The sequence below is a fragment of the Centroberyx affinis genome, unplaced genomic scaffold (assembly GCF_046629955.1).
Source record: "Centroberyx affinis isolate AG114_WGS23_722 - 3 ecotype Tasmania unplaced genomic scaffold, CSIRO-AGI_Caff_v1 ptg004830l_1, whole genome shotgun sequence".
Lineage (NCBI taxonomy): Eukaryota > Metazoa > Chordata > Actinopteri > Beryciformes > Berycidae > Centroberyx > Centroberyx affinis.
Window position 1 is genome coordinate 1 of NW_027282356.1, and position 26,338 is coordinate 26,338.

The following is a 26,338-nucleotide window of genomic DNA, read 5'->3' on the forward strand; positions in this document are numbered from 1 at the left end:
TATATTATATTATTGGATTATAATTATAGATGCATTAATGTGTACACCACTTTAATGTTGCAGCTGGTAATGGTGAAGCTGATTTTAATGACTTTATTTACTGCTGGGTAGTTTGTAAATTTCCCCTGGGGATCAATAAAGTTTTATCTTTAGTAACTATCAACTTAAGTTATCAAATAAATGTAGTGGAGCAAAAAGTACAATATTTGCCTCTGAATTGTAGTGGAGTAGGGACTGAGCCTTACATGGTACGCGCTCTACTCGGTGAGCCACCGGGGCGCCCCGGGTCACAGTGACCTTTGACCTTTGACCACCAAATTATAATCAGTTCATCCTTGAGTCCAAGTGGACGTTTGTGCCAAATTTGAAGAAATTTCCTCAAGGCGTTCCTGAGATATCGCGTTCATGAGGATGGGACGGACGGACGGACGGACGGACAGACAGACAACCCGAAAACATAATGTCACTGGTGCGGAGGCATAAAATAATATAGGCTACCAAAAAAATGAAATATACAAACAGTATACACACACCTTATCAAGTACATTCAATTTACAGATGTTTAGGAAATGTACATGTGCAGGTTTGGATGTGCGCATTACTGTAACACCTTATCACAGGCTCCAGTATGGAAATGTGAGTGTGTGTGTGTGTCTGGTCTGTGTGTGTGTGTGTGTGTGTGTGTGTTTACCATAAATGCTTTGGCATTAACAACCCCCCCCCCCTCTCTCTCTCTCTCTCTCTCTCTCTCTCTCTCTCTCTCATACACACACACACACTCTGACACACCTGCATCGCATTCATTCCTGGAAATCAAACAAAATCAAGCGCATGCACTCTTGACACGACCCGTCACAATTTGAGGGTCAACAGAAGATGAGTCACAAAGGAGCGCTAATGTAGTCTACATGGCTCTACTGGAGTGTGTGTGTGTGTGTGTGTGTGTGTGTGTGTGTGTGTGTGTGTGTGTGTGTGTGTGTGTGTGTGCGCTACATGGGTGTAAATGTGGTTTTAAGTCTGTGGTCTGTGTATGTATGTTAGTGTGTGTGGCTGTATCTGTGCAAGTGTGTGTATAAATGTAAATGTGTGTGTGTGTGTGTGTGTATGTGTGTGTGTGTGTGTGTGTGTGTGTGTGTGTGTGTGTGTGTGTGGCTGCTTGTCGTGAGGCAGTGCAGCACTTTAATAATTTGGTTGGAGAAAACAGCAGAACAATTCACACACTTATGATTGTGTACAGTAATGAGCTGCGAGGACGGAAGGGTCAAAGGTCAGGGAAAACCTATTTCACAAGCGTAATTTGGCCCCCATGCCCCTCCACGCCAGGCTGCAGGGGATTCTGGGAAATATGTCCTTGTAACATCTATAGGTAAGTACGCATGGAAACAACAGGTCATTTAGCTGTGGAAAACACTATTGAATTGTATGGAATGACTAAGAGATGTTGCTGACTGAAGAGTGTTTGTGCCTCAGGAAAACAATAACCACACATGCAGATTGTCTTCTGTGAGTCCAATAAAAACTTCCATACAATAATAATATCAATAAATTGTTGTTTTATATTTATTATTTATTCTAAAATTGATTTATTTGTGCCTCAACACTAACCATATTAGGTAATAGCATCATGTTAATACCATAACCATATTAGGTAATCTAAGGCAGTGGTGTTCAAAAATTTTGGCTCATGACACAACCCCACACACACACATACAGTTCACCCAAAAAATTATTTTCCCTTTTCCGGTCATTTGATGCATTATCAGTGGAGGCCGAGAGACCGAAAACGATTCAGTATTTCACCAGAACAAAAGCAAAAATTTGAGAAAAATCAGAAAAATTACACGATAATAAACTTGTGTGGTAGAAACCAGGGGTCACAACATATTCACACATCACACATAACAATTTATGGAACAGGAAAACAAACATATTTCTACTATACATATTTATTGTTGTGTAATTTTTCTCTTTCTCTCTTGTTAGAGGACTGAGACTCTCGATGCCACCAGAGTTCAAAGGTCATCTGTCTCACCTGGACAAACCAACTGAACTGAAGGAGGAAACACTCCAGAGTTTGAATAAACTGTTGAGAACATGCTGGGTGTGAACGCAGCCTGAAACTACTGAAACTACTACTGTTTAGTTATTTATGGTGCGGTGACAGCTGGTAGAATAATATGATAAAATACAACTGGTGTGTGTGTGTGTGTTTGTATCTCTTTCTATGTGTATATTGTGTGTGTGTGTAACTATCTTTCTTTCTACATGTGCCTTTCTTTCTGTGTGTGTTTATATCTCTGTGTCTGTGTGGGTATGTGTGAATGTGTATGTGTGTAAAAGTGTGTGTGTGTGTGTGTGCTTATGTGCATCTCTCTCCATGTGTGTGTGTATATGTCTTTTGCTGTGTGTTTATAACTGTTCGTAGTTATAACTTTCACTCTGTGTGTGTGAGTGTGTGTGTGTATCTGTGTGTATGTGTGTGTGTGTGTATATATCTGTGTGTATGTGTGTAAGTGCAACACATCAACAATCATCTGTAAAGTGTCGTGCTCCACAGTGATCGGTCAAACATGGCATGCTCTCAAACAAGCACAGGTGTATCTGCAGATATGTGTGTGCGTGCGTGTGAGTGTGTGTGTGTGTGTGAGTGTGTGTGTGTGTGTGTGTGTGTGGATGCTTGCATGCAACCAATACACACTAATTCACATTATTCACAAAGGAGACGGGGGAGTTTCAAGTCGAGCGCCAACAAAGTGCATGGCAGATGAGGGAGAGGAGAGAGTATTTGCCCTGTTTGGATGGAAATCCAAGGACTTGGTGAACGCTGCGTTTGATGTGGAAATGAATGATTCAAATTCTCTGGGTAGAGTCTTGTCTTTTTATGCCCCCCCTCCACCACATACCCCCCCCCCCCCCCCCCCCCCTCGTCTTCTTCTCTTGTTTTGGACCGAAGCCAACGGTCTATATCTATCCCCTTGTTTCCGACTTCACTCCGCCACGCTTCTGTGTTGTTGAAGTATTTTAAACTAAGCGGCGCTGGTGTCATTTGCAGGTCTGCTGTGTTCGCAGGCTATTCGCTATTCAATACAGGCGACAAAAAAAAAAAAAAAAGTAGGCGATGAGATACTCCTTTTGGAATATTTATTGTGCGCATAGATAATTTAAAGCTGCGCTAGGCCAGATTTTGATGTAAAACAAGTAAACATGTCGTCCCCAATGAATGATGCAAGCACCCTTTGGGCCAATCAGTAACAAGATGCATCTTCCCTCCAAGTTTCATCAGAATCAGACCGGTGGTGCAGCAGTTACGGCCTTTCAAGGTTTTAATTTTTTACATTTAATTATAGCATCCCCATCAGGCTAATCAATTATCAATTTTTGTTTTTTTTCCACAAGAACACAGTGCCAAAATGTGTCATTCCTCCAGATTTCATCCAATTCAAACCAGTGTTGTCTGAGATATTATGTTTGAGTTTGACATTTTGGCCTTTAATTATAGCGCCCTCATCAGGCCAATCAGTGTATTTTTTTTAAACACCAGGACACAGAACACAGATGCATCATCCTTCCAAGTTTCGTCAAAATGAGAGCAGTGGGGATCTGAGGTATCACATTTGATGGACAGACAGCCGGATCCATCCCGCCTTTTGGACAAATTAAATGGTCACTGGTGGGAAATCGTCTCCGCCTACAGGAAGTGAAAGTCAGAATTTTGAGTTTAAAGACAGAACTAGTCCATACCCGGGGATGCACGCGCCACAACTCCGCGCAGACTTGCCAAAAATGTGCATAAACAGCGTAAATTTGGGAAAATGGAAAAACCGACTTTGTCAGTCCTTGCCTATGCCAATGCTCAATGCCCATGTGCAGTTTCAGATTGATTGGCCGACCCACTGAGGAGCAAAATGGATGCAGACAGACAGACAGTTTTCATTTCATTCATTTTATAGTGGGATTCTGAAATTAAAGTCAGAATTCTGAGATTCTGAGATTAAAGTCAGAATTCTAAGAATGAAGTAATTTTTTTTTTTAACAATTTCATATACATCTTTGTTGCTAGGCGTTCATTGCTGTGGTGTTTCTGTACTCAGAAACTCAGAATTCTGAAGTCCTCAAAATTCAAACAGTTACCTCATGCTGCAATTTGGGGCCCAGTGTCACATTACCTAGTGCAGCTTTAATGGAGTAATTCATGACACTTTCATGTCCGTTTCGCGACTCTTTATTGCTGATATAACACAACTGCATAGATCCAACCTATATCCAGTTGATGAAAGCTTTTCCACTGTCTGTTCTAAACAGCCGGCGTCTGGTAGCTCAAAAGGAAGGAAGTGATGCGTTTTACATTTCCGGTTTGTTTGGAATAAACAGAAGAAGAAGAACTGGGTAGTTAGCATGAGCAGCGACACCCACCATGGCTGAACAGACAAAGAAAAGAGAAACTCAAACTGCATCAACAGAAAATCTAAGCTCCGCCCACAGTTTGATTGACAGGTGATCTGTGGGAAGTGCAGTGCAGAAACACCACAGCAATGAGGCTGAGGGACAAAGATGGAGACTAAATCATTTTAGCAAGGGTGTAAATTGCTGTCCTTCACTCCAAAAATCTCAAGCTAACAAGACAGACGCATCATCCAGTTTGTTCAAACAAGACGGAAAAGGTGGAGACTGAATAGTAAAGAAATATATATAAATACATAAATAATCTTACCACTTTAAAGTAAGTTTAGGGGTCAGGAGGGGCGACACCAGACGTTTAAAGGACCATGATAAAATACAGTATATTTCAAATTTGCAAATACTGTATATCATGCTAGGATTCTTCCAGTAATTAGTAAGTAATATAGCCTCAAAAGGGAAAATAAAATAATTTCACTTTCCTCAACATTTATTCCTGCAGCAGGGTGACAGTACATCACTTTATCTATGGAAGCTGTGAGCCAAAAATGATTGAGAACTACTGGGCTTTCTTCCCAGTTCTGCCACTATAATGAGTAAAAGTAAAAAGTAAAATAACAAAATCAATAACTTTCAAGGGTATATTTAAATAATAGACTACCTGTAAGATTTTGTATCTGTCGTTAACTGATTTGCTGGCATCCGACTGCTGAAAAATCCCCATTCCACTAATTGTCCTATAGAGCCTTATAGTGTGTATGTACCCAAAAGTGAGTTTATAGTGGCCTTATTGCAATTTATGATGTTTTTAACCCCATACGGTATCACTATAATATTTTATAAAATTTTTAACAAGAAACACATATGGTAATCCTATAGTACAATTTAAAAGGACACTATACAAATATCACATCAAAAGTCTCTATGAATATTATAGAGATAACACAGGAGTTTTAATAAGGTCACTATCAATTTACTATTATAGGAATATGACAGACCGTCCGATAATGGGTTAAGGATGGACCGCTAGGAGGAGAGAGCACGCACAGCATCGAGAGAGAGAGAGAGAGAGAGAGAGAGAGAGAGAGAGAGAGAGAGAGAGAGAGAGAGAGAAAGAGAGAGAGAGAGAGAGAGAGAGAGACGCAGATGCATTGGATCGGATTGGATTAATTTTCTGGAATGTTGGTTAACTGATGATTTATTTCTTTTTACATGCTTTGGCAATATCGTTTTTTTTTTTAAACTGCCATGCCAAAAGCACAATAAAGCACACTGAATTGAACCGAATGTAATTGAATCTAGCTGAACTGATTTGAACTGAATTGAAACTGAATTGAACTGTCAGAGAGCGCGCATCATTTGTGGAGAGAGAGAGAGAGAGAGAGAGAGAGAGAGAGAGAGAGAGAGAGAGAGAGAGAGAGAGAGAGAGAGAGAGAATAAAGTGGGGAAGAGAGAGTGAGAGAAAAAGATAGAAAGAGGGAGTTAGGGAGAGAGATATATAGACAGAGAGAGAAACAGAGAGGAAGAGAAACACCGAGGGAAAGAGAGATGAACCGTTTTACGCACAGGTGTACTAGTAGACAGAGAGAGTGTGACACACACACACACACACACACACACACACACACATTCACACACCACTGCGAGAGAGAGAGAGAGAGAGAGCATCATTGGTGGATGCTATAAGGCGCGCTGTTCTCGATAAGGATTCAGAAGCGGGGAGCTGAAGTTCCTCTCAGTGTGTGAGCCTGAATGAAGCTGGAGTCATGAATAACGGACCGGATTTGTGAATGAAACCTCAGCGCAGGAAACATCCAGCTGCGCAGATGGAGACGATTCACAAGATGAGACGCGTGACTTGGTAGCTCCAGATTCGCTGTTTTTCTTCTTTTTTCCAGTCAAAATGGGAACGAAATGATTGAATGAATGAAAGACTGGAAACTTGTGGCATCGGCTACAATTTTGAATGCAGATGTAAGATTTTTGATGCGTTTTTCCAGCTGAAAAGAAGATTCTTTGAATAATTTTAGAGCTGTATAAACTGTGCGTAAACGGACAAATTCATCTTAACATCTGCTGTGTTTTTTGTGTTTCCATTCAGAATGGTAAAGGTTAACCTAGATAAGTGATCAGCGGGACTATAAAAGTCAATATTACATTAGATTAAGTGAAACTGGGCACCAATGCCTTGTTTGGAGACTTTAGCGCATCAAGGACGTGTCGCTCCGGTGCCGTTGCGCGCAACAAGGCGGAGAGCCTCCCGGTGCGTGTAGTCTAGCCGTGCGTTATGCTGAATGGACCGATACTCCGCGACCACGAACCGATGCGACTCGTCGACCCACGGCACCTTCCGCAGCTGATGTCCCTGGAGGACCATGAGCCCACCATGGTGGAAGGGATCCTGGGGCCCCGAAACTCCACGCCGGGAGGGGAGGAAGGGGCCCCGGGCCAGCAGCACCAGTCCTTCCCCTGGGTGGTCACCCTGCTGGCCGGCGTCCTCATCACGACCATCGTGGTGGATATTATCGGGAACCTGCTGGTCATCGTGTCCGTGTTCAGGAACAGGAAACTCAGGAAAGCAGGTGAAACTGTCGTGCAGTGTCAGAATGTCACCTATGCATACACGCTAACGAATAATCACTATGATATTTCATACAGTGACTTAAAGTGTGTTTGTGGGAATCAGTTGTGAATTTATAGTCACCTTGGTGTATTTTACGATATTTATATCTCCTATTGAATCATTATAATATTCATATAATACTTCTCTAGTGACTTAAAGTGTTTTTTGTGGTACTAAACAGTGAGGCTGAAATGACTTTACTGGTACTCTGGTATGTTTTATGCTCCTATAGTATCACTATAATGTTCCTACATCCCTACTGTGACTTAAAGCGTGTTTGTGGTCATCAATAATAAGTTTGTCACCTTATCGTACTTTGTGGCATTTTTACTTTCCATGGTGTCGCTATAATATTCCTATAGGGACTTACCCTAACAAAAAAGACCCATAGTAATCCTATAATAAATGTTACAAGGCAACTATTCAAACATCACATCAAAATTGTAAATCCCTATAGGAATATTATAGCAGTATCATAGGAATACTACAGGAGATAACACATTTTATTATAAAATCAAAATAAACTCACTGCTGAGCACCACAGACACACAAGTCCCTATAGGAATATTATAGGCATATTATAGTGATACCATAGAAGATGACGTGTGTCCTGTCCAAGTGCCCTTGAGCAAGACACTGAACTGATTAGAAGTCATTCTGGATTAGAGCAGAAGTGAAATGTGAAATGTAAACTGTGGTTTTGGGGCTTTCCTGCATGTCTAATATCTAGCTTGTTTTAAAGTCAGCTTTATGAGACTTTTAACAAGGCAGCATGATTGGGAATTATCTTTTCCCACAAACCTAGGAGCGTGGCTGTAACATTCTCCAGGTTACACTTTATATTCCAGGCATTTATCTGGCGCTTTAACACAGAGCGTCTTTCAATGAGTGGACAGCTTGGGGCTCAGTGTCTTGTTCAAGGACTTTCTGACAGGAGGCACGGCTGTTACGAGGGTCAACCATGTGACTAAGCTGCCCTGCCGCCCAAGTTATACGGGATATTGTAAAAGTTTTATGAACAGACATTCGGGACAGAGAGCAAATGTCAATGTCACTGAGGTACAAATCATAGAGGTACAAATCTGTCTTGAATGTAGAAAAAACGATAAATTCAGTGCCAAGCCTGACATGTGGGGAGTACTCTACAGACAGCGATGGCAGGCTGGGAGAGTTTCCATTTTGGCTTCCAGGCAAGGACTTCTAAAAAGTAAAAGTAGTGCTGCCATAGCCGGTGACTCACTCTGAGTCTGTAATCGATCTGTGAATCCGATAGTAGCCGAGATTGACGTGGACTAGAAGTCGTCAAGAGCACTGCTGTGCATAAATAGGCCGGGCACTTAGGATCCCTCAAACACAAACGCAGAGAGAAAATCAATTTAGACTCCTAATTGTTATCTCTCTTTCGACGGCACGCTCCTGCAGTGCCCTTTGAAAGAGTAAAACATCACATTAAAAGCACTTAGTTTGGTCTCCGGAGGACGCGCACCTTTGCAATAATCGTACTCATAACCGCTAAAGCAAAGAAAATATATCAATATTGATGAATCGGTTTGCCATTTAGTGTGCGCAGGTCCGGGCGTTATGATGCTCAGCTTCCTGTAAAGCTCCTGTATTAATAGTGCAGAGGGGAAAATCAATTCTCTTCTTCCCCTTCCCGTCAAAACTGGGGCAGCAGTGAGCTTAGAGGTTACAGAAGCTTTCCTGACGGTCGGAAGGTCGCCGGTTCAAATCCCTAATAGGCTGAGAGAATGGAGGTGAGGAAAGTGAATGAGGAAGTCTCTCCCTGGCTCTCTTATGCACCGTTTGCGGCGCCCTTGACCGAGAAACACTTGACCCCTTTCTCTCTCAATGGAGCTACTCAGCGCTAAACAGGAAAGAGGCTGTGGTTGGACTGGGAAGCTGCCGTGTGAGAATGTGTGGAAGTGAATGAATGTTGAAGGAGGACGTTGCCGAAAATGAGCGTGTGCGTGGTCTTCCAGTCTTCCGCTGAAACATAAAGGTTAGAGAGAAATGTTTGCGGAAAAAAAAAGGCATGCGGAAAAATACTTAAACTCCAACTTTTTTAGGAGTTAGGTCATATTTGAATGCATAGTAAGGTAAGATAAACGTAACATGAAACTTTAATGATTCCTGTGGGGAAACTGGGTGGTTGCAGCAGCAAAAGTAACAGGATACAGTGTGAAAAATAGACTAAACATAATAGAATTGAGGTTTTTATGAACATATATCTGACAATTTCAACACGTTAATAGTGGGAAGTATGGGAAAGAGTATGGATTGCTAACATGTATGGGTTTACTTACAGTTGTTACATTTGTTATTTACAATACTGATTGCTTACTTAAATATGGATTCCTAAATAGGAACTGTGTGCTATACAAATATAAGTATAAACTAAGATTAGACCATATATCAGACTAACGTTGGTCATGTTGTTAGAAAACCCATAACCTGAATTGAATCTACAGAAAAATTTTGATCGGATAAAAAAAAAAAAAAAGTATACAACATGTATTACATGTATTTTTATCGTTATCCTGGGTTTCAGTGGAGAGTTTTAGTGTCCCATGATGGTGTTTTTTTTTGGCATACAAATGGTCAAATTTAAAGACATTGAATATCAACATGAAATATCAATCAAAAAATATTGGAATCGGTATCGGTATCAAAAACCCATATTGGTCAACCCTTGTATAAACATAATGTTATGTAAGAGATAATGTACAGTTCATTGTTACAAAATAACCTGCTGTACATGATCCCACTGCTTACCCGGCTACTTAAAGACGTTAGGCTAATCATTTGAAACAAAATATTGATTCAAAATTGATTTTATCACAAGCTAAAGTACCTGGCCATGAAAAGTGGTCATAGCTGGCAGGAGCTGGAAAAGAACAGTGAGAACAGAACCAGGTGGAGGATTGAAGTCGATCGTTTATGCTCCTCTAGGGGCGATGGGCTTAAAGTAAGTAAAGTAATTTACATGCTTCGGCCAAAACAAACAGACAACCTCATCTGTAGCAAGCATTCATTATTAAACTCTAGAACTAACTCTAACCAGGAATCAAAAGTTTTCTGCTCTCTGAATAAATTAAAATCTTCTATGTTTCTAACCTGAGTTAGCCGAGCGTTTGCCTGCAGTAACCGAGGAGTAACGTCTTTTTGGCACAAGGTGGCGCCAATTAATTTCATTAGAAATGGACGAAACACACCGGCAGCCTGTTCCACCAGCTGAACGTACGCTCGACCTTCAGTTACAAAGACAAAGCAAAACAAACACACTAAAGTTGTGTCTTTGTTTAGTTGCACCATGGAGACTGAAGGTACAGCTTAACGACTGCAGCATAATGGGACCACTAACCCTGTCACAGAGAGTGATGTTTTCACCATCTGTGGCCAATATCATGTGAGCCAAAATCAATTTCTCCTGTTCCAATTAACAGTAGCCTAAGCTAGGGTTGTCAAAAATATCGATACTTCGATACTTACTCGATACTAAAAATTTGAAACAGATACAAAACTCATTTGCTCAGTATCGATACCAGCAGTGCTTTCTCTTAATAAACAATCTCCGCCTGTACTAGCCTGAGCATATTGTACACCGCTCTATACTGCACACCTGTGGTCAAACTACAAAAAAACAAGCTTACAGAGACTTCAAGCAGCTTATAATGATGCCATGAGAATACTACTTCAAAGACCTAGATGGTGTAGTGCAAGTGAAATGTTTGTGGCTGCAGGAGTCAATACTTTCCAAGCTGTTTTAAGAAATCTCATGTATAAATTTATTTGCCGGCTTGATGACTCTGTAAATGAAATCATCTTGGTTTTATCAAACATAAGGTTTAGTTCTACACGCTACCAATCCCAGCTGTGGAGGCATTGGTACAGTTGTCTCTTTGTAAGACATTAATATATATTTTAAACCATGATCTTTTATTGATCCTTTGTATGTAACTCATTGTATGTTATGTTCTGTTTGTTTTTTTATCTGGACCCTGAGTCTGAAATAAAGTTTGAATTGAATTGAATTGAATAGCCACACACACACACACACACTCCGACCCGCTGCCCACAGCCCCTCCTCTCACTAGCAGTCAGCTGGGTTTTTGCCTCAGTCAGCAAACAATGTTACAGAGTGGTGCCGACGAAGGGGGGGAACACGTCAAACTTGGTGAAGCACCTTAAGACCGACACGCCAGTCTATATAAAGAATTTCGACATCACTGAAGCATTAAACATTTATCATAAACGTTAAACATACCCTGCAAATTAGCCGTTTTAGTTTAGCTAGCTAACCAAGCTACATAGAGCTAGCTAACATAATCGTAGGGTCGCCAGATGCCCGGTTTTCAACCGGACTGTCCGGTTTTCAGATGCATTGTCCGGGCAAGCTAAAAGCATTCTGATAGGCTGATGACTAGAGTAGGAGTAATCTGCTGTGTAAGTGCAAAGTTTTGAATGAGTTATATTGGACCTACATTATGGAGACGCGTGTGTGTGTCTGTCTGTCCGTCCATCTGCCTCGTTTGCACCAGGATTTCCCCCTGCGTTGATATTAAGCCACTAGTTTCTGTCTCTGTGTTTTTTGCTTAGTTGCTAACAGTCTATGCTGCAGAGGTCAGGAGGCAATATGATGTTTCACATGCTTGTGCAGTATAAGCTCACTCCCCTCAATAAAAAAGAGCAAATCATGACGGCGATCGACACCTGTCAATCAAAAATGTGTTGTTTGATCTAAAAAAAGATTGAAAATTGATTTTTAATTTTAATATTAAAAATCTATTTTTATGGCTCTTAATGTGTTGTAATTTTTTTCTCCTGTGGCACCGAAAATGGTATCGAATATCGATATTTTCCTCGGTATTGTATCGAAGTTAGAAATTCTAGTATCGTGACAACCCTAGCCTAAGCTAAAATTAGCTAACGTGTGCGACAGTGAGAGAAAAAGTGGCTGAAAAAGAGGCTTAAAGAGTAACTAAACTCCAAACCCAAATCTTTGGTGCAGCCTGACGCCTAATGGTGAAAAGTAGGGTACCGCACTGCTCATCTGTTATTGGCTGGTCTTTGTGCCAGGTGATGTCACCACCTGTTGTACTGTATGGAAGGTGACATCACCTGGCACAAACACCAGCCAATAGCAGATGGCCAGTGCAGTACCCTACTTTTCACCATTAGGTTAGGCTTCACTAAAGATTTGGGTGGGGTTTAGTTACTCTTTAAGGCTTAATCACTAATATGGAAGAATAATGTTAATTATTTGATTGTTAGCTAACTAAACTTGTAGTTTAGTTAATCAGTTCAGTGATCTAAGTCCATGATGCTGATGTAAACCGCTATATTTGTTCCTTGGGTCCTCCAGCAAGTTTTCCATCTATCAAATTGCTCCAGGCCAGCAGTTATTTTACGGAAGTCGTTGGTTGAAGTTGCAACTTATATCTGTCTTTGAATTATTTCAGTTGGTGCAACTGCAACTGAACTTAACTTTAACTGGTGCAACAGGCTTTAACTTTAACTGGTGCAACAGGCTGTGGATTTCTTGACAGCAGAGTGATGTGACAAGATGTGAACCAGCGGTCAGACCTCAGAATGCACTCATTGGTCATGTCAGAATTAAATATTCAACGAGGCAGTGTAATAAAAAAAAAACAGTCAAAGTAGAACAAACCGCGGAGAGAGAGAGAGAGGGAGAGTTGGCAGGGTTGGTGAGTTAATTAGTTTTCTTTATCTGCATCCAAGACAATTTTCTGTCACCTGAGCGTCTAAATCTGGAAGCGTGCGAGCATCCGGTCGCAGTCGAGCTCGCCGAGTGCCAAGACTTGTCACGGTGACAAATTAGCGTTGCCAAGAATCGATACAGAAACAACCAGCCTGCTGTCATTCCCCATCGCTCGTCAAAGCCGTCGTACGCATCAGTCCCAAGGACGCGTCGTCTGTTCCCCGGCTCTCCATCAAGACAGAGGTAAACCCCTCGAATCCACGAGCGAGAGGAGGGGAAAGGAGGGATGCAAGGTGCGACCGAAAGACAAAAACTGAGGATTTCTTCACTTCTCTCATGTATTCTCCTCCCCCATTTCTCTTATCTCTTACCTCTCCTCTCCCCCCCCTTTCAATTCCTCTCCTCTTGTTTTCCCCCTCCTCTTTCCCAGTCTTTTCCTCTGCTCTCCTTTCCATTTGATTCATCCCTCTCCGCTCCTGTCCACTCTTCTCTTGGTCTCTCCGTTCCTCTACTCTCCCCCATAATTCCTCTCCTCAATCTCTGTCCCCTTGTCTTTTCCTCCCCTTTCAATTACTCTCCTCTCCTTCTTTTTCTGCTCTCCCCTTAATGCCTTTTCTCTTCCCCTTTATCGTCAACTCACCACTCCTCTCCTCTCAATGTCTCTCTTCTCTTCTCTTCCCCTTTCAGTTCTCCTCTCCCCTGTTCTCTTGTCTCCTGTTTGCTCGATTCCTCTCCTCTCCCATCTTGTCCACCCCATTCTTCTCCTCTGCTCTTCTACCCCCACTTTTTCAATTATTCCCCTCTCCTCTCCTCTCCTTTCTTCTGCCCCCCCCCTCTCCATTCCTCTCTTCTTCTCTCTCCATCTGCCTTGTCAGAGACAGATTACCTGGTCATTAATGAAGTCCTGTCACAGTCGATCACGTCAGCGTCACAAGGCAGATTTGCTGCCACAATCTACACAGACAGAGCACAACGGCCTCCTTTCATTCAATTACTTCACACGCTCAATACACCTGCCTGCTCGCTTTGCAAATAGGACCGGTAAATATGACTCTGTGAATATATTCTGGGTAAATAATGTATGTAAATAAGCATTTACATCTAGAAATGCAATTATCATGTAAATACAGAGGCTTGTTTTCAGTAGTTTCAGCGGGGGCTCGGCTCTGCCCTCGGTGGGATTGCTGCAAACACGGCCAGATTATGTTGCGTTTAGCCTCGTCTTCCCCCGGCAGACTGCGTAGCACACACTCCGAATTCAACACATTTGCTGCTCCAGAAACTGAAAATCTGCGCGGCAAGCTGAAGATCAATTTGCCGCACGAGACATGAATGAGTCGGAGTGCGTTTTCATTGATCTCGATTCTCGATGGGCCGGCGGGATCGGCGGCTCTCAACCTTTTCAGAGCTGGAGGACACTCCAGCCGGACAAGCGTAATCCACCGCGCCGCACGCTGTCGCTGATTTGGAAATGTCACCCAAATCCTTTTCATGAACACGCATTTCTCACACATCTTATTCTGCATTAGCACTGCAGACAGTTCTTTCTTGAGCGTTGTAGAGCAGTGGTGCCCGATCATGTGCCACAAAATGCCAAGAGTCTGCAGGTTTTCCTTCCAACTAATCACTACAGCAGGTGATTTCACTAATTAGTTGCACCCTCTCTGCTTGAAGGTGCGCTAATCAGTGAAATCAGCTGGTGTGGTCATTGGTTGGAATGAAAACCTGCAGACTCTTGTGCTTTTATGGCACATGATTGGACACCAATGTTACAGAGAATAACAAACTTATGGATATTTTAACTGAAAAGTCACAAAGGAATCTCAACCAACTAGTTACCATTCAATGTAACTTTCAAGGGGAAAACTTGATTTTTCCAAACAATTTATCTTGTTGATGGAGCCAAATTGTAGCTGTACTTCAACAAGCATGCAGGAAAAAGTACTTGTACAGCGGCTGAAAGTGTAATTGGGAGTACTATGATGTAATAATTATCCCAATCCTGTCCTAATCCCATATATTGAATTTTAAAGGTTTGATTTAGTCAAATATATCCACACAGATGCATTCTACATTCATTGGAGCTCAACTAGATTCGCTTTTATTTCGAACATGTTAAAAAAGTAAAAAATATAAGCGAGAAAACAAAAATAACCAATAAAATTAACAGCAAACATACACAGCAAACTCTCCATAAACAACATAAATAAATATTTCATGTCCGAAAAGGAGTAGGAAGAAGTGAATACTTATCAAGTCCTACCCCCTATTTTTATATTTATCTATAAACTTAATGTTAAACATATATATTCCAACTTTCCGCCCCAGTGTTCATGATACACAACTCGATCAAATCAATCAAAACATTCAAAACAAGAACAAAACAATCAGAATAAAAGAAACAAAACACAAAAACAACCTACACATCCTGTACCCTGTCTTACTAACTATGTACTTATAACTATATAAGCCTTTTGGTGGAGACTTGTACCCAAAGTGTTTCACAGTACCACGAGTGTATTTATTTTTAGCAGAGGCAGCGCCAGTGGGAATCAAACCGCAAACCCCTGGCAGCGTTTAGTGCCTTGCTCTATCCACTGAGCTACACAGAGCAGAACCACTAATTAACAACTCAACTGAATGAATTTGCTCTAAAAGGACATGAAACAAGTCTTCTTAAAATTAGCCATATTCCAACATTAATACGTTATGTGATACATGATGTCACTACTCCCAAACAGATGGGGCTTGGTTGTTTTTAAAGGATGGTGTGGTGGGTGGTGGCGCAGTCTGCACCGTGCAAAGTGAAGCTGAGCAGATGGCCGTTCTCTGAGTGTTGTACCGAATCCCAAGCCATCCTATTTGACAGCTGGAAAATAGCAGGAAAGGGGGGTCTGCTCTAAAATACCACCCACTGTGGGGACATGAAGTAAGCCCAGTACTTTGTGTTTGACCTTCATTTTCATCCCAGCATCTCAAGACACGCCTCAGCTCACTCTGTGACACACCGGCGGACCTCGACAACCACTAAAGCACGTACTCAACAAATGAAACTTATGCAAATCAGATGATTCGCTGCACGAGATAGGAATGAGTTTCACCCTGTTTGGACTGATGTCTGGTTGGGTCTGCAGAGGCTTTGCAGTTGCATCACAAATCGCCTCTCAAACCACACCTAGTCCATCATGGAGGAACACTGGAGAATTGGCTGTATGCAAATAATGGATGAATATGTAACAACCAGGCTAGAAAGAGATACCTGAAAAAGATTGTTGTGGTGTACGTAGATCAATTCAGTATAGTTAAAAGTAAAAGACAGTCTGATTTGATAGATTTTTAGTTTAATGTGACAGTTTTGTCCTAGTCTTTAGTTTTAGCTTGAGAAAAGTCAGCTCCATTAAGCTAAACAGTGATTTTTTGGCTTTGTTAGCTAGCTAACTAGCCAGCAAGCTAATTTATAAAAACAACCAATGTTAATGTTAACATGCGGCTGCTAGTCCCTACTCATGCTAGCTTCTATTTGATACATTAGCCAATGCACAATTCAGATGTGTTTATTATAAGACAGTAATGGTGAGCTGACCAGGTCAACACAGTCTCATAAAATTTCATGAAATGAGCACAAACTCCAAAACGCAGATTAAATGTGGTGAACATAGATTATGTGAAGATTACATTCCTCCACCACAAAAGGATTATGTGACAATAATACAAATGGGAAACGCCATTTTCACCTGTTCATCTTCTTAGCTTCTTCGCGGTTAAGTTTAGGCAACTTAAGTAACTTTGGTTAAGGTTAAGGTTAGGTGTAGGCAACTAATACAGTTAGGGTTAGGGTTAAATAAGGAAGACTTTGGGTAAAAATTAAAACTTCACTCACAGTAGAAAAGGTCTTGGCATGAGTTGGGTATCGAAACCGGGTCGTCGGAGTCCACCACACTATTCCAATGTTCTTCCTGTTTCTAGTCGTGTCTTCTCCATGTAATCCTTTTAGGGTGCGCAGAGCACGAGCACATTTACTTTTTAAGACATTGTGCTTATTTCACACAATTTAGGGAGACCAGGCATGACTAGATTATGATTTGCTAGCTAACAAGCTGACATTATGTAAATGCAAAATTTATCAGTGGCAAAATTATCAGTTTCCAGTCAAAAACAGCACAGATATGTCTCGTGAATTCTGTTGAAACGATCAAGTTTTACGTTTAGAAATCAGCTGTTGATAGCCAGTGTTGCCCAAGGGCTGAGGACCTGCAATATGGCCGCCAGTGATACATCACATGAAAGCCCTCTGTGCTGTTTCATTCCCTATGCATAGCTGTGATGCCTGCTCCTTTTGAGCTAACTTTTATAGACAGGTGTAGAGCATGGAGCTATCACTGCCAGGGTTGATAGCAGCAGGAGTATTTTAATTATAATATTGGTGATTGTTTACATGAAAGTCAGAGCGAGTCTCGGGGGGGGGGGGGTGGAGGGAGATAACATTTCATTTGTTGGTACATATTATTGAAAGCGATGTACCATTGTTAAAGTTTAACAGCTTCACTGTTGGGTGACAGCAGCCAGAGCAAGGTCACAACAGTCCAGCAGGCAAAAAATATTTATGGAACCCCCTTCTGAGTTTTGAGAGATATAGCCTACACCATTTGAGAAAAAAGCAGCACCTACTCCAGCAAAGTGATACCATAATATTAAAGCAATGTCTATTTGCAACCCCTTGTTGCAAGAGTCAACATGCAGAAAGGTGAACTTTGACATTAAATAATGTTTATTTTTCAGGCTATTTGACCTAACAATTAAAAGAAGCCTAGAGGCAGCAACTAGTTATTATATCACCAGAAAAAAGGCAAAGTATTATATTTCTTCAGATTCCATAAATCACCTTGAGACCCCCCCACCAAAAAGCATCTTGTGACCCTCTTGGTGGTTCCCAACCTCAGTTTTAGAACCACTAGCTCAGACTATGGATGTAAATAACATCAGAGTCTTTCGGTATTCCTGTATGATACAGAAATGTCAGGCAAACAAGCAAAGAGTCAGGCAGAAAAGGTATATTTTTTTTCTTACTGCCTGCAACCACTGTACAGTACATCTGTCCGCGGGTGACAGCAGTGTTTGCTGTTGTACTCTGACTTTGAACAAAGCACCAGCAGCAGTCAGAGCTGCAGAGAGGATCAGAAACACCGGCGGCGGCTGCAGCCTGGAACACGCTCTGCTGAGACAGAACAAATAAAACACAAGAACAGAGTGAAGGAGCGACACCAAGGCACTCGCTTCAAAACCGAGCCTCACAGAGAGTCTCTCACTCTGCCGACAGAGAGAGAGAGAGAGAGAGAGAGAGACAGACAGAGAGAGTGTATGAACAGAAACAGACACAAGTACATGCACAAACACACATACTCACACATGCATGTAAGCATACACACACACACACAGATGCAAATGTGCAAGCATACACACATTTATGCAGCCTGCACGCAGACACACTTGCATACATACACACACAAGTAGGCGGTGTGTACACTCTCAGACACACACACACACGCATACAGTGTATACCAGTGTTTCCTCTTTGTTCTTTATGTCCTTCCAGCATGGTCCCTGGTACACAAAGCGCACCGGTCTATGTTAATTTCATGGCTTTACCAAGTGATGTGCACATGAACAGATCCTATTCCAAAGCTTACCAACCCTTTCTGTGGATGATATGTTGGCCAATTTGACTTTGATATACAGTACTGTGCAAAAGTCTTAGGCACATGTAAAAAAAAAAATCCATAATATAAAGCAAAGATGCTTTCAAAAATAATGACATGAAAAGTTTCTCCATCCATATCAAAGAAATGTACTATAAAGAGCAGTCTAATGACACGCCAATGCAGAAAACAAATAAACATCAAAGATGCATTTTATATAAAAAAGCTAGGGTGCCTAAGACTTTTCAACAGTACTGTAATTCCCTCAAGCAGGAAAAAGATGCAGCACTTTTCATTCAAAGTATATACTGTACACATGTGGCTGTGGTGTGAATGATTGTCATCCAACATAGAACTGTCAGTATGTGCCATGATGCATGGAGAGCATTTAAATTAATTTCTCACAAAAACCTTCCACACTTTAAGTGGGGATTATGGAGGCGGCCGCATCCTCTGTAAATGTCAGGCTGGCTGGTGGATGCCCCCCCCCCCCCCCTCCATCCTTCCCTCCCTTAGCCAAACTGCCCTGCAGTTCGCCACCAACTTCTGTTTGCCTCTTCGTCCAATATCCCTGAACTATTTCTTGCAGAGCAACACATGTTAACCACGTGTTATCTCCTCCCAAGCTAATTTAACATCATCTGCCCTCATGTAAAGCATAACTCCACACTAAAACACTTTTTTTGAGTTGTAAACTGGTATTTAGTACCAGTGTTGTTAGAAAATGACTGCTAGGAAATCTGACTCGGAATACAAGATTACTGCAACATGAAAAATAAATATAACCAAAAGACTGATAGCTAGGGTAAAGTTACAGTTGTTATGGTTGATCTTATACATATTACAATTATTTTGGATGTGGGCGTTCCAACGAGTTAAACACCTGAACGCTTCCAAGCTGTAGCAACGAGGCGTCATCTTTCACTTCTGCTGATATTACATAAATGCAGCATTAGCTTTAGAGTCTGGATCTAGACAGCCAGCTAACGTCAGCTTACTTCTATTTTCCTTGCTTCTCAGAGACTCGAGAATGTTTACCATGATGCAGTTTCATCTCGCCTGTCTATTTACTTAAAGAGACCAAAAATAGAATAGTGGATAATGATCTTTACGTGTCGGGCTGCCGTGGTAGAAGACATGAAGGGGAAACGCTGGTACAAACACGTTTACACAGTCTAATGCATTTCTATGCTTATTGAGACCACGATGAACTGTTAACATCAGGCTCTGAGGAAGGCACAGCCGTGCCCAAACATCAGAAATAAAAGTCTAACTTTTGATTTTTTGTTGTGTATTAAAAGTGCTCCAACCGTCACCAGTGAATAGTGCTTGGAAGTTTCATTGGTATATTTTTGTTGAGCCATTACATCTGCCTTTTAGCAGACACTTTTACCCAAAGCACGTTCGAGTGTCATGAATCCAGACATTTACAGCATGGATGGCCCTAATGAGAGTCTGACTCCGGCTGTGTTAGTACCTCGCTCTGCCCATATATCCACACAAACCTCAAACCCCCGACAGCCTTTTTCCTCGCATTTTAACGTATGGCTCCGACTTATGTGAGAGGGGAGTCATTGTTAGGAATAGTAATAAAGGGAAAACGCAGTAATAAAGACAGAACCAGAGACTAATACGTATTGACTGGTGGTTAACAAGTCCCCCGTCTCTCTCCTCGGAGCCCACGACTCTTCCTAACTAGCCTTCTGTGACTTGTAGGAGACGAAGAGTCTCCTTGTCAAGAATATTAATGAAGAGGCTTCTTCATAATGAAGACGAAATCAGGGAATGATAAATACTGAATGGTGCTGCATAGCTTAGTAGGTAGGGCATGGTATTATTAACACAGAGTTAGGGGTTCTGCTTCCCTCTGGGTTTAAACATGCGCCTGGATAAAAGCTTCCAGCAGAACACATCTATTTTAGGGGCTGCAGAGCGGCTTAGTGGTTAGACAGGCCGTTCAGTAACTGGAAGGTTTGATCCCAGCAACAGCCGTGTGTTCTGTCAAAGTTTCCCTCAGTAAGTGCAAGTGTGGGTCTTACTCACACAGTGCATGCTCGCTCATTGTTAGTCGTTCTGGATGAGAGCGTCAGCTAAATGCCTGAAACGCAAAATGTGATGTAAAAGCGGCTTCTCTCCCTGCGAACCCACAGATAACTCCTGCCACAACAGCAGGTAACTTTCTACAGGGAGACTCACCATGAATGTGTATTTATGTGATGAGACAAGGCTTGTTCATTAAAAATATTGAAGGTTCCTAGCCAACAATAATAACAGCCCATAGTTTTCACTGGCGTGCCGCCATCTTTACAGCCTCCTGGGACTCACATACCAAAATGCTACTGAACAAGCTACAGCTGTGATATCACAGAAGTAGAGATGGAGACTGGCTTCAGGAACAGAGACTGTATTTCCTATGTGTATCAATGACAGCAACTTACAGATCTATGAAAATCTTGAAAAAAAACTCAAAATTTGGTGATTTTCATGTTTTCACTTCAGTTGAAGGATTACATGCTACTTTATGGGTTGAGAAAATTTCCCGACCTCTTCGGCTTATGAAACCCTTTCAAAACCCCATTGGACAAACTCAAAAATACATTGTCATGAAACCAAAAACAAGGCTTTTTTTCTTAGTTCCTGAAAAGTTTAGTTTGGAGATACAAGGTTTTCATCTGACAGCAATGAGATGTTGCCATTGTAGAAGACCCACTTTTCTCTGGACGCTCGCTCAACTTTTGCTGCGTTCTGACTTCACTCCAAAGAGGAATGGTTTGGAAAATTCTACTTTTACTGATGTCAGATATTCAACACAACCTCATAACATTTTGTGAAATGAGCACAAACTGTGAAACACCGGGTTCATGTTGTTGACATGAAGAATGTGAAGATTCCGTTCCTCCATTACGAAAGGATTAAGTGACAACACCAGGAATTTGGCATGTTCCTCATGTGAAAGGTTTAGCCTAATGGTTAAGTTTAGGCGACTAAATCAACTTCCGTTAAGGTTAGGGTTACAGTTTTGGTCATGGTCAAAAAAGAAGAAGTTGGGTTAGGGTTCCACACTTTTACTTTCCAACGCACTATTTCAATATCAAACTCCTTCTTGTGTCTAGTCGTGTCTCCTCTAGTCCTTTCCTGCTGGGGAAAGGACTCTCTCTCTTTTTGTGCACAGAACACGTTCTTTGCATTTTAAGACATTTCGCTTATTTCCCGAAATTTTCAGGAGACCAAGGACTGACCTGGTAACCTGTCTGATGAGAGTTTTGTGTTACGATATAGTAATTTGATTCTGCCGTACAACATTCGAGAGAGAATTGTCTGCGATCCTGACGCAGGATAGGTGCAGGACAATTGTGTAAAGGTAGACTTGTACAACGGCTACAACTGTGCATCGTTGATGAGACGCTGTCAGGAATATCAACAAGGAGAGAAATGTTAATTGGGAATGCACTGCAGTTCAGTCAGGGCAACAGGTAAATGTTAAACTCCTTAATCAGGCCCTCACACTTCATTTCCCCATGTGGAAGCTTTATAGACCTTTATAGCATTTAATCCTTACCACCGCTCCTGCTATAGTTTGTGTGTTTCTGGTAAGTTCTTCTAGTTTCTAAATGGCAAGTGACATCATCTGGGGATTATGTTCTATAGTAAAAGCCTGTTTGGCTGGTAATATAGTTAAAATAGTTGCCTGGTGTCCAGCTCCATGAATCTCAGTCTTTAGCACTTTTTGAATTTGCATGGTGATTCACAGCGGTCTGGTCAAAGTCTATCCACCACTGATTCACTGAAGTCATTTCTCACCCAAACCGATTGGTTGGTGTTAGTTGTCAGTTTTCAAAATCTTTGACCAATCACAGCAGCAAAGCAGATTGACGTAATCTGGAAACGCCTCAGAGCGACAACAATCATGGCGGCTTTCACTTCCAAGCTGATGGTTCCTGTTTTAATTCATCAATGCCATGAAGTTTTTTTTACGGACTGACAAAATCTCAAAATCTATGTAGCTCGCTATCATCCAGTTCCTTTACTGGCTGCCATTTTGGTCGTTGCTGTCGCTCTGTAACGCTTGTCATAAGGAAGTTTGTCCCGCCCACATCAACCATCCAATCAGGTTTGTCGGACAGTATCTGTCTGAAATAACTGCCGGTGGATAGGCTTAGTCCAGACCGCTATGAATCACCATGCAAATTCAAAAAGTGCTAAAGACAGATCCATGGAGGCTGGAAACCAGGCAATTAAAACAGCTGGAAAACTGGAGAAAAACACTGAGGTCGGCACACAAAAGAATGATTAACATGAGTCAATCATTAACACAAGTCCATTGGTATGAAGTTTGTTGGATGAGGCATGTCAGAGTGTGTGTGTGTGTGTGTGTGTGTGTGTGTGTGTGTGTGTGTGTGTGTGTGTGTAAGAGAGAGTGTGTGTGAGCTGCTGCAAGTTGCTACAATGCAGTTTGCTGTGCTGATGACGGTGCATTCCTCTGGATCCATAAAGAAACAGCCTTGGACAGTGGTATTCATTAGCCTCTAATGATGGTGAATACATTTAGCCGGTGGTGATGAGGTTTGGAGAGCTTAATGATCCGGACGCCATTAAATTTAAGTCGGAGGAAATGCGATGCGATGGGGGTCTGGGTTTATTTTTTCGTCTGCCATTCGTTATTTTGGTACATTTAGTTTTCTGTTCAGTTGGTTCAATTCTGTCCTGTTCTTGTTGTTTCTATCTTTGTGTTTTCTATCTTTGTTTTGTTTTGTTTTGTTTTGTTTTGTTTTGTTTTGTTTTGTTTTGTTCCACTCTGCTCTTCTCTGAAGGAGTTCACTTCTTTCTTGTTGTGTTGTTTTACATTGTCTGTTGTTTCTGCATTTGTCTTACAAGCATCCTCTCTCTGCCAGACAATACCCACTCCTTTCCATTCTATTCTATTCTGTTCTGTTCTATTCTATTCTATTCTATTCTATTGACTTGATTTTCCCATTCTATTCAGCATCAAGGTCAGGTTCAACTTCAAGGCATGACAGACAAAACCAATATCATACAACAGTAATGAAAATACCAACTCTACATTCACTCAATTCCGCAATAAAAGCCAGGTTCAAAAATATGACAGAATAACTAGAAAGGAGTCTAAATTCATGCAATACTACAGCTTAAAATCTCATTAAAATGACTAAAAAAGCATAAAATATATTACTAAAAAGAGATGTTGCATATACTGGAACAAGCTGATAAGTTTATCTTGTTACTATAGATACAGGAACTGGCACAAGTCCTAAAAAATGCAAAATAATATCAAATAAGATCTGCAGCATTATCAATGATCCGCATTGGTACCTTTGTGAGCAAACCTACAGTAGTATATAGCATGGCACCAGTAATTTTATAATTAGGGAAAATACCAGATGAGATTCAAAAAAGTGATCTTCATTTGTTTTTAGTAATAAGAGTATCCATAACTAAGCAAATAACAAAGAATTGGTTGAAGGTTAATGACTTAATTAATTGTAAATGGAAAGATCTGGTAAATGAAATATATACAATGGAAAAAATAACTATGAGAATCAGGAATCAAGTCCATCTTTTTGAGGAAAGATGGGGAAAATGTGAGAAGTATAGAACAAATAAATTTGAGCATAATTATTTACAGAATACTGGTAAATTCTAGCACTTTTAGGCAACTTTTAGGTACTGTGGACCTGCCAAAAGAAATAATGACCTGTCTCTAACGAAGGCCCGCTGCTCTCTTTAGTTTAGGTAAAGAAAGGCTCCGACATTTATTGGAAGTTTTATGGTAAACAAAGGCTTAATAAAATAAAGAATAAATCATGCTTACACACATGCACGATACATGAAGACATCTTAGCTTATCTGTCCTTACTTATTACTTACCCCCCCCCCCTCCTGCCTACAGGGAATGCCTTCGTGGTGAGCCTGGCCCTGGCTGACCTGGTGGTGGCCATCTATCCCTACCCGCTGGTCCTGACCGCCATCTTCCACGACGGCTGGATCGCCGGCTACATCCACTGCCAGATCAGCGGCTTCCTGATGGGCCTCAGCGTCATCGGCTCCATCTTCAACATCACCGGCATCGCCATCAACCGCTACTGCTACATCTGCCACAGCCTCAAGTACGACAAACTCTTCTCCAACAGCAACACCATGTGCTACGTGGTCCTGGTCTGGGCGCTCACCATCCTGGCCATCGTGCCCAACTGGTTCGTGGAGTCGCTGCAGTACGACCCGCGGGTGTACTCCTGCACCTTCGCCCAGTCGGTCAGCTCGCTGTACACCATCACGGTGGTGGTGGTCCACTTCGTCCTGCCCATCGGCATCGTCACCTACTGCTACCTGCGCATCTGGATCCTGGTCATCCAGGTGAGGCGGAGGGTCAAGCCGGACTCGCGGCCCAAGATCAAGCCGCACGACCTCCGCAACTTCCTCACCATGTTCGTGGTGTTCGTGCTCTTCGCCGTCTGCTGGGCGCCGCTGAACCTGATCGGCCTGGCGGTGGCGCTGGACTCCAGGCTGGGCCGGGCCATTCCGGAGTGGCTGTTCACGGCCAGCTACTTCATGGCTTACTTTAACAGCTGCCTCAACGCCGTCGTCTACGGCGTCCTGAACCACAACTTCAGGAAGGAGTACAAGAGGATCGTTCTGATCATCTTCAAGTTCCACTGCTGAGATCAAAGAGGTCGGGGGGGGGGGGGGGGGAGGCGTCTGGCGAGGTTTATTTGACCTTTATTTAACAAGGAAAGGCAATTAAAAAGGGATGGGAGGAGGGAAGAGAGAGAGAAAGAGACAATAAACAAAATAAAGAAAGAAATAGAGGAGTTCACTTGACCTCTAACAAAGTAAGGCACTAAAAAGGTAGTAATGAGAGAGAGAGAGAGAGAGAGGAAAAACAAAGGTGGAAAGAAACAAAAAACAGGGTGGATGTCATGGAGAGAAAAATAGCAAAATATTTTCATAACTGGAGGTGAGGAGGAGGAGGAGGAGAGGTGGAAGATCGAGACGGAGTGAAACAAATGATGCCACACTGGGAGTTATCAGTGGAATGCTTCAGGGAAACCGAGAGAGAGAGAGACAGAGAAAGAGAGAGAGAGAGACAGAGAAAGAGAGAGAGAGAGAGAGACAGAGAAAGAGAGAGAGAGAGACCAGAGTTGGGTAGCAACTTGTTACTCAGTAATGCATTGATAATTGATATTACTTTTTTCTAGTATCGAGTGGTGTAACAAATTACTATTTCAATTTCACTAATAATAATAGTTACCAATCAAAAATTCTGTTATTCCCCCCCTCTAAATATCAGTTTGAAGTTGAATTATCGACAAATTGCATCTCCATCCCTGATTCATTTTCCTCATAATAAGTTCTCTCTCTCCTTTAGTTGATGCAGGTACATTAAGCTTGATCAACGTCTATGAACTAGTCTAGATGAAGACAGATTGCAGGAAACTTTCTCCGGGTGGAAATATTCACACTGCTTTGATTTTTGTTTTAAACGAACGACAGGAACATCTCTGTTTGGTTTCCTGATCGTTCACAGAGGAGGAAACTGACTGATTCTGATTTTAGAAGGAAGAGAGGAAGCTGTCACCAATTTTTGGGGGTTGTAACAGAAGTAATATCACAGGAATAGTAATGATAAGCAAAGTAACAATTAGTAACAATTAAAGGTGCTACATGCAGTATTTTTAACCATAAATTGTCAAATTAATTGTGATACCTTGGTGTAATTACTGTAAATAAATGAGACCATGGTTGAGAAGACCATGGTGTTCTCCTCTATCTCACACCAGTAGCATTGTTAGTGCTAGTGTTTCTCCACATTAACATTTCCCATCAGCCCTGTTGCCTCCTGCCTCCTCCCCCTCCCTGAAGAGGATCAACATGTTGGAAGTGATT

At 41.7% G+C, this 26,338-nt stretch overlaps 1 protein-coding gene across 1 annotated transcript; it reads left to right on the top strand.

Annotated features, from left to right (window-relative positions):
* Positions 1–6,685: 6,685 nt before the first annotated feature.
* On the top strand, positions 6,686–25,114 carry mtnr1al (melatonin receptor type 1A like). Its single transcript, XM_071545257.1, has 2 exons — positions 6,686–6,980; positions 24,345–25,114. Exons 1-2 carry the CDS (start codon positions 6,686–6,688, stop codon positions 25,112–25,114), a joined length of 1,065 nt encoding a protein of 354 aa, XP_071401358.1.
* Positions 25,115–26,338: the final 1,224 nt, after the last annotated feature.

Excerpts from the sequence above, each read along its gene's own strand:
- mtnr1al (XM_071545257.1), top strand. The coding sequence starts at position 6,686 with ATGCTGAATGGACCGATACTCCGCGACCACGAACCGATGCGACTCGTC. Across the intron at positions 6,981-24,344 it reads CAGGAAACTCAGGAAAGCAG|GGAATGCCTTCGTGGTGAGC; the intron begins GTGAAACTGTCG and ends TCCTGCCTACAG.